This window comes from Hyposmocoma kahamanoa, unplaced genomic scaffold, assembly GCF_003589595.1.
Source record: "Hyposmocoma kahamanoa isolate Upper Pololo Valley unplaced genomic scaffold, ASM358959v1 296, whole genome shotgun sequence".
In the NCBI taxonomy this organism is placed as follows: domain Eukaryota; kingdom Metazoa; phylum Arthropoda; class Insecta; order Lepidoptera; family Cosmopterigidae; genus Hyposmocoma; species Hyposmocoma kahamanoa.
Genome location: NW_020653780.1, coordinates 4,004,841 through 4,018,565, shown reverse-complemented (window position 1 = coordinate 4,018,565; position 13,725 = coordinate 4,004,841). Strand labels below are relative to the sequence as shown.

General features: G+C 34.8%; 1 protein-coding gene across 1 annotated transcript in view; it reads left to right on the top strand.

The window, feature by feature from the left end:
* LOC113229238 (protein unc-80 homolog) overlaps window positions 1-13,725 on the top strand; it is an 81,445-nt gene that overhangs the window by 52,618 nt on the left and 15,102 nt on the right. Inside the window, exons 37-48 of the mRNA XM_026462764.1 lie at window positions 791-1,013; window positions 1,995-2,036; window positions 2,137-2,323; window positions 6,154-6,326; window positions 7,509-7,757; window positions 8,412-8,541; window positions 9,382-9,522; window positions 10,460-10,653; window positions 10,869-11,014; window positions 11,760-11,954; window positions 12,348-12,543; window positions 12,932-13,150. Of these exons, the coding sequence (XP_026318549.1) occupies window positions 791-1,013; window positions 1,995-2,036; window positions 2,137-2,323; window positions 6,154-6,326; window positions 7,509-7,757; window positions 8,412-8,541; window positions 9,382-9,522; window positions 10,460-10,653; window positions 10,869-11,014; window positions 11,760-11,954; window positions 12,348-12,543; window positions 12,932-13,150 (2,095 nt within the window). The remainder of the gene's footprint in view (window positions 1-790; window positions 1,014-1,994; window positions 2,037-2,136; window positions 2,324-6,153; window positions 6,327-7,508; window positions 7,758-8,411; window positions 8,542-9,381; window positions 9,523-10,459; window positions 10,654-10,868; window positions 11,015-11,759; window positions 11,955-12,347; window positions 12,544-12,931; window positions 13,151-13,725) is intronic.

Here is a 13,725-nt window from a genome sequence, read left to right as displayed (position 1 = left end):
TTTCATTATAATGTCCAGTGTAGAGTTCACATGACCATAGGAATAATAGTGTTTGGGGTCTGAATCATTTCACGTATTATGTACATTTTTTTAATAGAAGAAGTGCGTATTTGAGATCCAATTCACGTGATGGAAAGTAACGATGAGGTCAACGATGGAGAGTGCACACGCAACTAATACAAATTGATGCAAATGTGGCCTTAGGAGTTTAATCATCGTACCATCGTTTTAGTTTTACGTTGACACATCTATCTGTTCATATTTCTGAGATGCAGTTGTCAGTTCCTGGTCATCATCAGACCTTTATAATCATACAATGGGTTGATGTTGATTGTTATAATATGCAGTATTGTTCACAAATACCCAATATATTTTTTAAAGTTTGAATGTTAAGACACAGGGAAATAAAGAAAACCTCATGTCTGGACATGTATATGTATATATGTATGTATACCGATCATATCGATATACATTAAAATGTACATAATACGAGTATGTGAAGCGATTCAAACCCAGACAGTACTGTACAATCCTGTGATCACATAAATGCCCAGTGTAATTCATAATAAAAATATCGCATTCAGATTTAGTAGTTTTTATTAAAGTACGGTTTTCATACAAAACTGAGCTAGGGTCAGAAGTAAGTAATTATATTTAGGACAATTTAATGTAAATCGGGCGTTTAGAGCTATTTCCACTATACTTTACTGGGTCTTAGGAGGTTAGTGAACGTCCAAAACATCTAGATAAAATAAATACAAAATCTTCAACTATTTTTCTTTTATTTAAGGATTAATGGTATACTAAGATTTCAAGTAATGTGGAAGCTTCGCTATCAAGTATGGCCACGTATGGAAGAAGGTGCTTCTATGACATTTAAGGTTCCTCCACCAGGCATAGAGTTTACTCTACCATCTCCAAAAATTGGCATTGAATCTCTCGCTGTTGTTGATCCGCCATGGTGTCCGCAGGCAAAAGATAAAGATGTTGAAATGACCTTGAATCAGGAGCATGTAAGTATTGTTAGGTTCTACGTCTTTTACATCTTACGCAGACTATGGACTTTTTGTCCGCTGACCAGTAAAATCCGTAAATAATAACTTTGTAAAGATTTGGTAGCTTTTCTAATAAAAATAATTGTTGTCTGTGCGCTGCCTAAAGTACAATATAGAAAATTAAAGCTTTACTTTAATGTGATATATCAGGATCTAGTTTTCAGTCATGCTTTTGGGCGCATTTGTGTCCTGTCTGTTTGTGTTTTTTCGTTAAATATTAATGTGGTACGAGCAAACCTAGAATTCCAATTGCGGCAATGCTAAAAAGGCATTTGTTTTAATGATTTTTTTTTTATACGATAATAAAATAACACCAAAAACTAATTTATTTATTAGTATAAATGGTACTCTACGATTGATTGTACCACATTAACATTTTAGTGGAAACTTTGTGATTTGACATGATTGTGCAAAAATTTTGGTATGAAAACGGAACCATGACATAACACCGTAACGTATACGAATCTTTTTCATACCTAGCACCAAATGAAGGAAACGTATGCTATGGATTCGTTACTACGCTATGCTCAATATTTTCCTGCATTTATAATCGACGTTGCACTTCATACACAGCTGTCTTACGTCTTCTTTGTTATTTTCGCCGTTGTTTCTACCCCTGTGGGTGGAAAAAAAAATAAGCTGACGTCGTGGGACACCCATGTCTATGGGAAATTTGTACTGTAGTTTTTGTCCATAGATAGTAGAACGTTTGAAGAGTATTAGACACTTTTTCACTTTATTAAATAGGATAACTGCACAGTATAAAATAATAGTAATAAATTTAATTTTTATTAAGTATCTGCAATTCTACGAACAAAATAGTTCTTATTATGGCTTTGTATAGTTTAAGTATTCCACAGGGTTCAAACTATGTCCATTTTTTGGTTTATTTAATTAATAAACTGTATGGATTATCTATTTAAATCTTTGTACACACAGAAAATTACAATAAGAAGACTAACAAGAAAAGAAAGACACAAGGTACAGCTTCATGTTAATTTTTAATTATTTATGCACGTTTGCAATTATTTTGCAGCTTTATGTGTATTAAGTTCGTTTTACACAGATAGTTTTCTTACAGCGTTCTCTAGTAACAGCGACCAAAACGCGAAAGAAACAACAGACGGAGGCTATAAAGAGGGCGCTTCAACAGCGTAACGACAAGAAGAAAGCTGAAAGGGAGAGTTTTCTTATTACAACTATTCCGATTACTAGACAGGCAGCGAGGGAGCCTGCCCTGGACCATGCAGCTGATGATCATATTGAACGTAAGTCGTGTTTGAAATATAGCTCATTTAACAAAAACAATAGCATTTAAAAACGCCTAAATTACTAATAATTACTATTATAGTTATTTGTTATTAATAACAATTTGTTTAAGACGAAAATACAAGACATTGTGATATTTACAGCAATCTAACAATTTTATCAAGATTGTACAAACGTTCGTGAATTTCTATTGAAAGTAAATATATCATACGGATTTATGTTATCATTTATCAATAAACAAAAGCCGTCATTCTACCTAACTTTCGATTTCATTAAATGACGCATGGTATATTATAACGTTACTACGTATAAATAAATAAATAAATAAATAAATAAATAACACACACACACATAGCCCCGCACTAGGGAAACCCAGTGTTACGGGAGCTATGGTCACACATATAGACAACCACAATTTACACCCAAAGTCACGAGAGAAATAAATGTAGGCTATACAATTATTCCTTCTGGCCCGGGAATCGAACCCGGGACCTCTGCCTGGCATTCCAGTAAGGTAACCGTTCGGCCACAGAAGCAGTTTTGATATGTCGTGCTTGCCGTGATGACCCTGTCCAAGTTGGTGAATTGTCATAAGTAAATATTGTCATAGCCTGTAGCCTAAGCATTACAATGCTCTGAAGCCGCTATTCGAGTTTTGTATAAGGCAATTTATAAATATTTCAAAGAAGGATGGCGAAAACTGCCCCAATAACGACGAAGAGCCGTTCATGGACTTTGCTAGTGTAATTTTTCCGTTTTAGTTTACGCCTAGTTATGAATATATTTTAGTATATTTTTAAAAGTCGGAAATAAAAAATTGTAAAACATTGTATTTTAAAGAAGATGCAAGAACACAACGTAATTGATTCAGTTCGACCATAGATTAGGTAACATTCTTGTACGTACGTTTCATTTAAAGCATGATTGAATGTTTACCTACCAGAAGTATTGGTTATTTTATAGTACACACAAAACATTAAACCTATAAAATACCTAATGAAATAATCAATTAAACAGTAATGACATAAAGCAAAAAATAAAACACAATATGACAAAAATGTTTAAACAATATTTAAATGAGAGATAATGAAAGTTGCATAGGATCGTTTTGACAAGAGACCTCTTGCCAATGTCAATGTCACATAGATATTGAGAACAGTGTGACCATTTATGGCAGATTTCTGCCATTTGGGCAGATTAAATTTATATTTATTTTCATTGTTGTAGAACATGATAAGTTATATTAAATTTGGCATAGTTTGGCATACAAATCTTCCCAAAAGGAATATTTCATGGTATTATACCATGCTAAAAGTGACGTCTCTCAAGGTTCTCATTTGGGTCCCCTTCTATTTCTAATTTTTATTAATGATATAGACTCACAAGTAAAGCATAGTAAAATCCCACTTTTCGCTGATGACTTTAAACCAGTTTACGACCCGACAGACGTAATAATTCTCCAAAATGACCTAAATAAAATAACACAATGGTGTTTATCCAATGGTATGGTCCTCAAACCTAGTAAATGTCAATACATTTCGTTCACGAGAAAATTAAAACCTGTTGCATCTGCATATCAGTTGAAAGGTGAACTATTAGCTAAGGTCAATGAAGTCCGTGACTCAGGAGTCATTATACAACGACAACAAACTTAAATTTAGTGCACTTTAATTGATAAAATTATTCATAAGGCAGCGCGAATGTCGGGTTTTATTAGACGAAACACGCGTAATTTCAATCAACTCAATAGTCTACAATATTCTAGTTCGCTCTCACCTTGAATTTGCCTCCACAGTGTGGAATCCAATGTACACCGACCCGTCTCAGCGTATAGAAAACATTCAGCGTGCCTTTACAAGGCATATAAGCTTAATATATTTTCATATTTCATTTTGAAAATATGTCCCTGTTTTACGCACTCTGAACAAAATTTATATTTTAAGGTACACTCCCGTTTTAAATGGTTGTCTCTTCCGCACACAAAACACATAACACTTTTTTTTTTGCATATTGTGTTTTTTTAAAACTTTGTTCTGTTGTGAATTGTTAGGATATCGTCTTCTCTGATGTATTTTATGTTCAACCGGTTTTCTATATGTTCCTTGTACCTGATTTTTCTTCATTGCAACATCCCTTTCCTTTCCTGATTCTACCGAATTGTCTCTACTTTCTACATCATCTACTTTGGTATGTATCATTGCAGCCTCCACAGTTCTAGTTTATCTAGTGTCAGATGTACATTTTTTAGTAATTCAAATTTTTCTATCATTTTTTAATTAAATTATCATTGGTTTGTTTACACTATCCATAAACTTGTCCTTCACTTGGTCCTCAAAATTTGTAAACTCACATCTTTTTGCTAACTTTTTAAGCTCCATTCCATATTCCACAGTTTCTTCGTTTGGTTTTTGATTTCTAGATCGAAAAGCTGCGCGATCTAATGCCGTGGAAGTAGATTTCGCATATCTCCGTTCTAAAATGGTAATGAGTTCTTCATAAGATTTCTTAATGGCGTCCGTTTAGTTTCGGGAACATCGTTGAGAGATATAATGCAATATAATTGTTGCTGAAACAATTCGAAATTTTGCTCATTAAATGGCTCAATACGTCCGTAATTGGAAAACAACGATTACGTTTTAAAAGCAATAACATGTTTTGTTATTGTCTCGTTGGCTCTGTGTTACTCACCAATAGAGGCGCGCTGTAATAGCGATGACACACGATGCGTTGCGTCGGCGTTGGGACGCCTGAGCGGTGACGCTGCGTTGTACTTACTGCTTATAAATTAGAACTACATGTCACATGGTGCAATGAAAATAATTGACGTCCTTATGACCAAAGAATGAAATTTTTTTAAATATCCACATTACGAAATCGACGAATTATAGCTGACTTGTCTTTTCTACATAAATTAGTAAATGGTGAGATATCAAGTTCTGCAATACTTGAAAACGTAAAGCTCTCAGTACCATACAAATATCCCAGATCTCGCTTAACTAAACTTTTTAATATTCCCCCATGCCGAACTAATTTAGCTTTCCATCATCCACTCTCGCGAATGTCTTCCCATTACAACTGTTCATCTGTAAAACAACCAGTGCTGGATATCTTCAACGATACCCTAAAAATGTTTAAAACAAAACTGCTGACAATACTTTGAAGCCACATTATAATTTGTAATTCTATATTCGTTAAATCTGTAAGTGTTTAAAGTTTTTAATATGTATTTTTGTTTTGTTAAAAAAATGTTGTGTACTAATTAATTTCTACAAAGTAGTGTATACCAGTAATAGGCATATGTATAAGGACAATTCCTCTTACCATAAACCTTTTTGTACAAAACTATGTTTATGCTGTTGGTGTACCTTTATAAATAAATAAAAAACATCTGAAGCGAAATACAGGATAATGTTATAAACACAACCTATATCAACTTTATATATATTATATATTAGCTTTTTTGATGATTTGATATTGAATCACAAGTATTGATAGGTCTCCTTAATGCACGTCGTCAAAATACACGGGATGTCGCCAACCTTCTTTAAAATATTAAGGTACACTTTTTTAATTAACGGTATTTGCCATGGTCTAATACCGTCAGGTACATATTTGTTTTCATGAGAAACATCCGATAATTCAAACATAGAATTCTAAAACTTTAACTGACTATTTAGTTATATATTTAAACGGTTAAGATAAACTTTTAATTGCAGTAACTAACCGATGAGCGAAAACATTAGATTGCTTAACAATGCAGATGTCGACATCTGTAAAATTAAAAGAAATTGGCGTTACAATGTAGTACCTGTATCGATTATCCCTACAGCCCCAGCAGACGAAGAAATGGTAGAAGGAGTACGTGGATCGCATCATACGCAAGTTGCTTCTGCGTTATTCCCGTCAGTCCTGTGCTCAGCGGTGGCGGAAATAGTCTCGATGTTAGATGACGCCGCGGCACGTGAAGAAGATGGGTGTTCCGTTTATGAAATTGCTTATCAGGTGGGATTGTATTACCCATTTATTTTTAATAATAAAAATATGCACATACACAATTAATTTTTGACCGACTCTAAAAAAGGAGGAGGTTCTCAATTCGACTATATTTTTTTGTATGTATGTTACGCGATAACTCTGACATTTGTAAACCGATTTTGATTATTCTTTTTTTGGTGGAAAGAAAATATTCCACCTCTAAGGGTGGGAGACTAGGGGATGAACCCGATTTCACGCATTTTCTGGTAACCGATTTCAATAAAACATGACAAATAGAGTAATTCCACTTAGTTTTGCGGTCGGTTTTTTAGTACTCTGTACTGAAAAAAATAATATTTATGTAAATTAGGAAGATATTTTGTTAGCTCGTAATGGATAGTAAACATTGAACAAAAATACAAGACCATTTATAATTTATACAATTGTTTATTCTCACTTTTAAAGTATTTACAAAAATAGCAGCTCGTGACATGACGTATCGATGACTTAGTAAAAATGCGGTCTATCTCAAAAACACGTAATTTTACAGCAAGATGATTTAAATAAAACTGAGGCGTATCTGGAGAGCAAAACCCACGAATCGTTTACTGTACCTACTCGCAATGTTGTCACGTAAATATTTTAATCAATGTAAATATCTTTGAAAGTCTTATTCACAATAATAGTAAGTCAAGAAATGAAATATTTTTTATTTTAATTCTTGAAACGCTGCGATATGTTAAAATTTCTCTCATGGTGACACTCTTTTGTATTTGTGTATTTGATATGATTTGATATAATTATGCATTTGGCAAACAATCACCGTGTGTAGATAGTATGTGTGACAAAGCATATGTCTTGTTTGCCTAGTTGACAAATACAGCAAATACCAAACACGCGTTACCAGGCGCTTGTCGGTTTCTCGACGCACATCAGGGGTCACTATGGTCATATTCATTATTTTAACCCTTTATTTGGCTTCGTGTGTAGACGATTATATTGGTCAGTATCTGCATGTTTGTCTACGTCAAATATTTTTCACAAGTACAACCAACACCCAATAGCGAATACGAACAGCCAAGTGAAGTTCTGCCATTATATCAGATACTTCTGATTGGCATGTAAAATCAATTGAAAGTACAAACATTTTGGTAGAATAAGAAACACGATGAAGATTACAAATGGTTAAACTAACGTTCCTTTCTCCAGGTGATCTGGAACTGCCTTGTAGAAGATTCCGCTCTATTTCTTCGCCATGTTTTGGAGCGACTCACACGCGACCACCAAGACGAAATGTTCAAACTTCTTCGGCACCTCATTCGCTTTATACCTCGCCTGCCGCAGCAGGCCGCTTTTGCACTGTACAACTATATCATTGGATATGTCATGTTCTATGTGAGAACCCCTCATGAAGACGGACAGAGACTTATTGGAGCAGCTTTATCGATTTTATGGATGGTGAGTTACACTTTTATGTCATATTTAAATTATACATATTTTTCGATTCATACCTACAAGTTGATCCTCTTTTATACACATATATTATTATTACATATAAATACACGTTTTCCCATAGCCATGGGACACGGAGCACTTTAAATTTTTTTAATACCAAGTGACGGGACGAACTAGTCGTGTGCCTGGTGGTAAGCGACGCGTCTATCCATAATGGTTGCAGTGCCATTCAGAGCTTTAAACCGCAATGATCTTATGGGCACTGCCACTGCGCCCGTCACCCTGAGACATAAGTTGACAATCCCATGTGCCTGTAATTTCATCAACACCCTTACCCTTCTAAACCGGAACGCAGTAATGCTGACAGCCAATACTGCTTGGCAGCAGAAACAGTTACATTTACTTTTTTCATTAAGTCATAACTTTGAGTAATAAACTTGAAAATTAAAATATCTTCCTTTTTTGTTTCATTGTACAAAATTGTTTATCACAACTGAAGTTAACAAATTTTTCCGACCAATTTTCGTATGTGCGTTAATCAGGCCGAATAGTTTCTGTTGTTATAATAATTTTAATTATTCAGCTACGCTCCTGGCAGAATATTGACCGAATATATTATTCGTTGCAACACTAGTAAAAATTATTTAAAAATTACAGGTGGTCCACAGCGTACACGGTATTATGTTTAAAGACCTAAAACAAATATTACGCAAGGAGCAATGTGATGCGCAAATATTGCTGACTGCTAATGTGCCAGCTGCTAAAAAAATTATCGTCCATGGACCGTGTAAGTATAATACAAGAATTTGCCAGTGTGGTACTACACACTCCAGCACATTTAACGGAACAAAAATAAAGTGAGAATATAAAGTAGTAAGGCGTCAAAGATAAGAATTAGACGTAAAGAAGCAATTGTATTAAACACCTTTCAACATCGACTTCGTACACCTGTGCTCAAGCTATATTGAAAAAATCTAAATTAAAAAAAAACGTTTTTTGACGATTTTAAAAAATTGTACCAGCTTAACATTGATTAAATCAATGTTTTATAAATAAAAAATCTTTTTCAACTACATATTTAATTCATTGAATAATAATAATAATATAATAACGCACACACTCAACATAGCCCCGTACTAGGGAAACCCTGTGTCGCGGGTGCCATGAACACACACATAGACAACCACAAATTACACCTAAACTCACGAGAGAAATAAATGTAGGCCATACAAATATTTCTCTTGGCCCGGGAATCGCACCTGGGACCTCTGCGTCGCAGCCCGGCATGGTAACTGTTCGGTCACGGAGGCAGTTAATATGATGATATTTTTATTACCATGATATTCATGTGTTTTTTGTCAAAATAATTCGTAATATTAGTTTTGAAAAACACTGTTTGTTTTTGGAGTTTGGAGGTTTTTACTAGCGTTCCTCTAAATGTGCCGCAGTGTGTATGTACCAAGACACTTCGTTGATTTTTGTAATAGTAATAGTAGTCACAACATAATAGTTACTGTTGAAAAAAATCCAATTCTTTACTTATACATTTTTTGTTTGACTAAACTTTAGCTAGCCAGCCAATACTAATACAAGATCGTCAATCTTGTTAATCAATTTATTTTTCTAGCTGACAACGAAGGCAGTATCCCGTCCCAGTTCCCCATACAAGAAGACACAAAGTTCAGTTTGGTATTAAAGGAGTCGCTCGACTTTTTCGGTATTCCCGACGACATGCACGACAAATATTTCCTTGTGGACTTTAAAACCCGTAAGTAATTACTCGAGTATCTATATACTATTTAGTTGATCCCCTAATAAGTCAATTTCATCGAAGCGCCCAGTAGGTACTAAATGATGAAAGGACGCTATTAGGGCAAAAGTGTTTTTCCATGGGGAAAAAAATGAAAATAGCATCCAAATATAAAATAGTATAGTATAATACCATTTAAAGTAACATTGCACAAAAAAGAATTACATGTGGGTTACATCACTTTAGCGGTGATAGCCTCAAAATACAAAAAATATATATCAGCATCGCGTAAGGCCCATAGCAAGCCGGCTAACGGGAAGACAGAGGATATTAAATTTATCAATGTATATTTTACGCTATTCCAATTGATATAAGGTATAAATTTCAATGCTCTGAGTCCGAGCTCGGAGCATCGCAGCGCATTTCTCTTCACGGTATCGAAGAGCACGCTGGATTATAACGGCGTTGAAATAGCATGTAGTACACACTTGACCCGGGTAGTCTTGAACTGAAAATGAATGCATTAAATATAAAATACTTTTTGCGCACTATCCCGTATTCACTGCGTGCCTATAGCTCCGCTACTTATCTGGAAAATAGGGAGGGTGCTGTACGTACATCCGGGGCGGCTCACCTAAGGTACTAGCCCTACAGAGAACCGAATGAAGTCCGTGCAAACGGGCTGGTCTGGGAATCTAGGGGAGGACCTGACTTGGTTCCTGCACGGGCATGCTCGCCCACGTCATAGTACCCTTCTCGTATACCCTAAGGGTCGGTAGGGAGGGTCCCTATAATTAAAACTAATGTAGAAAGATATGGGGCTCTCCCGTATTCACAAGCTGACGAGTAGTGCGGTACTTTTGCAGCCAAATATTTGAAATGGTCTGTACCAGTTTATTAAAATGTATAACGTTATGTACACATATTATGTATGTTAATTATCTCTTTCCCAAAGGTCAAATTCACAACCCGATCAACTACGTTCGCGATCACTATTTCTTCAAACGGTCACAGTACCCTCAGTTAAGATTGGTACACATGGAGACGGAAGAGGCTTTCGAAAAGTTACAACAACAAGAGCTATTACAGAAGTTTGTTGAAATCGGAAAGGTCTTGTTGACTTGGGCTATATTGAAAAATGTTGATATGGTATGAGTAATTCTACTCTATATGAACTTATTTTGCTTTGCCTACATTATTAATCGTGTCTGAAGTAAACTGAGGCAAAAATATTTGTTGAGTCAAGTTATCCCAACGTACAATTCTAAGTTTTTAAAATTACAAGTCTTTCAAAGTGAAGCTTCCATTATGATTTATCATTGCCATTCTTTCTAATAATAACCGAAAATATTTCTATTTCCCAGGTGGTCCAAAGGGTAGTGTTTCTGCATGACGAATTGATGAAACTTCCATCATTCCCGCGTAGAGCTTTAGAATCAGATTTGACGCTCTATAATGGTGGGACACTTGGATCTACTCTGCTTGGATTAGACGTTTTGCACAAATTTATGTAAGTAACTTTCTATATAAATCCAGATGTAGTATAGCATAGTACGTGGTCAAAATCCATATATTAGTTCCTATATCGGTGAGCATCGAGCATAACCAGAAATAGAGAGGAAATAAGGGCTATCCAGCCCTGGCAATTCATCAGTAAAATGGTACTGATATCACTTTTAAATATCAACTCTCGTTTGCGCTGAAATCACAAATTAGAAAGCTAAAATAGTACAGCGCCAACCATTGACCTGTGTGTACGTCTCCATATATTCCAAAAATATTCAGTATTTAATGTAATAAAGATAATATCTCTCTCTAATTATGGGGGGCTGTTTCATTCGGTGGTGTGGGAAAAACAGCAAAACATCTAATTACAAATCAAAATCCCATTTCATCGGTAATTAAATATTAAATATGTAATTTTTAAATTTTCGACCTAAGAGTAAAGCTCAAGTTAAAGTGGTCGATTTGCAGTGAAACAATTGACTACACCCGACAATTGTTTCGAATTCGGGCTGGTCAATCGGAGCACAGTTGTCACAGTAATGATTTGGCAGAATAATAATGTTTTCAAACAAATTAAATGACATTCCGTCTCTATTTCTGGTTATATACTCGATGTCCCGTCAGACATAAGATTCGTCTCAACACAATTTACTTAAGAACTTAAATCGAATGCTGACTCTTCGATTTATTTTGTCACTCAAGTCCATGTTAACAATTAATTTGCTATCAAGCATTACAAACGTTTCCAGGTGGGTACGCCTTATAGCCCGTATGTTCGAAGCAATGGCTGGAAACTTTACATCATCGCGCGACATTCATCTATTTCTGAATGTGTTAAACGGAGCACTGATGTTGCATAGTGAAGATTCTCTCATACTGCGATATGTGATTGCCACTTATGTAAACGCCGCTTCGAATTTCAAGAATATATTCTCCACAAATGGGTAAGTTAGTTTCGAATTGTCGATGAATTAAAAAGGCTAAAATTGTCATTTCGGTATGAAATAAATTTTGAGGTTATTTCGTTGAAACGGAAAGTTAACTAATTATTTAATTAATTATTAGTAATTGAAATAGCGCTACATTCAAAAAAGATTAAAGGAAGCACTTCCTGTTTTAAAGTTTCATTTCTTACTGACTTGCAACCATAACTACAAAACCTTATAATACTAGAAAATATTAAACTGATATAAGATCCACTAGTTATTCATAAGATAAGTTCCCCTGAGAAGAAAGTGAGGGCTACCAAATATAGACACTGACTAAGCAACATAGTTGAGTCCGTTTAAATAATTTTAATATTTCCTACGTTTACGAAATAATGTTATGTGTTGTAGCTACCTCCTTATAATGCCAACACTACTACAAATATACTCAAACTTCCAAAACAACAAGCTGGTAAGGACTACAATTGAATATGCAGTCAAACAGTTCTACTTACTGAATAGGAAACCTTTTATTCTGCAAATGTTTGGGTCTGTCTCCGCCATTTTGGATACTGATGAAGACGCGCAATACGGGGATGCGAGTAAAGTGAGTCTCTCAATTTCTATTTTAATAATTTAATAATTTCTAATTTATTATACAGTACGGCGTTAATATCTTAATACATTCTAAAAATGTATATAGTATTTATACTAATTTTTGGTGCAAAAGATAAAACATCTAAATTTAAAAAGTGGCTTCCGTAAACGTGAATGACAATTATATAAGTTGGTGTATAAAAATGGATAAGATTTTTAAACAAATGCCATTTTTAAGTGCGCTCTGACATGCCGTGTGTGGAAAAATCCCAACTCCGCGATACTGCATTATTAGTATATTCTAGACAAAGATTGCCGCTATTGCCACATTGGGCAAAAAGTGAAACAGTATTTATTGACAATAATTATGACAGTCACCAACTAATTCCTCATTTTAGGTACAATCAAGCTGTTTATTCAATCTCCTTCTAAGTCTGGAAACGCCATCACCAGATCCTCTTCACATAGCTGAATTAATCAAAGAGGACAAACCTTTAAAACCAATAGACTTCTGCTATCGCGATGAGGACGAAATGGTCAATGTGTTGGACTGCATCAGTCTTTGTGTTATGGTTGTTTCTTATTCGGCTGAGAGTATTAGGGGATATCAGATGCTTGTAAGTATATGGTTAAGTGTTTGTATTTATCCCCAATTAACAGTACGTAATAGCCGGTTTTAAACTTTCTTTTTTGTGATTTGGTACCATTACACGTAGACGATTGTAGTTTTTTTAGATGGTAGTAACTATGTAATGTATACGGAGAGATGCTATCTTCTGGGTTTTTGTATCTTACTAGTAGTAATTCGTAATCCGGAGGCACTTATACTAAGAAGGATAACCAATTTTTTAACGAAAGTTATTATAGTTATACAGCGTGTCCCAAAATTCAACGATAAGCGGGCGCTGGAGGGTGGACCTGCGCATAACTACTTGAGGAAAAATAAGAAAAAAAAATTGGAGGAATTTCTAAATTGTATCGACTACGCACACGTGCCATTGAAATTCCAAGAAATTGCAACACATAACCTTTTTTCGGCACATAGTAAAAGTGATTATTATGAACAAGAACAATAATCAAGAATTTTAATCTTTCTTAGAAATGGTACCAATATTTTTGGCGCCTAGTTTTATTAAAGTATTATACCATTTTGGAATCTTGGTTAGTTGCGTCAATTTTTAAAAAAACTTGC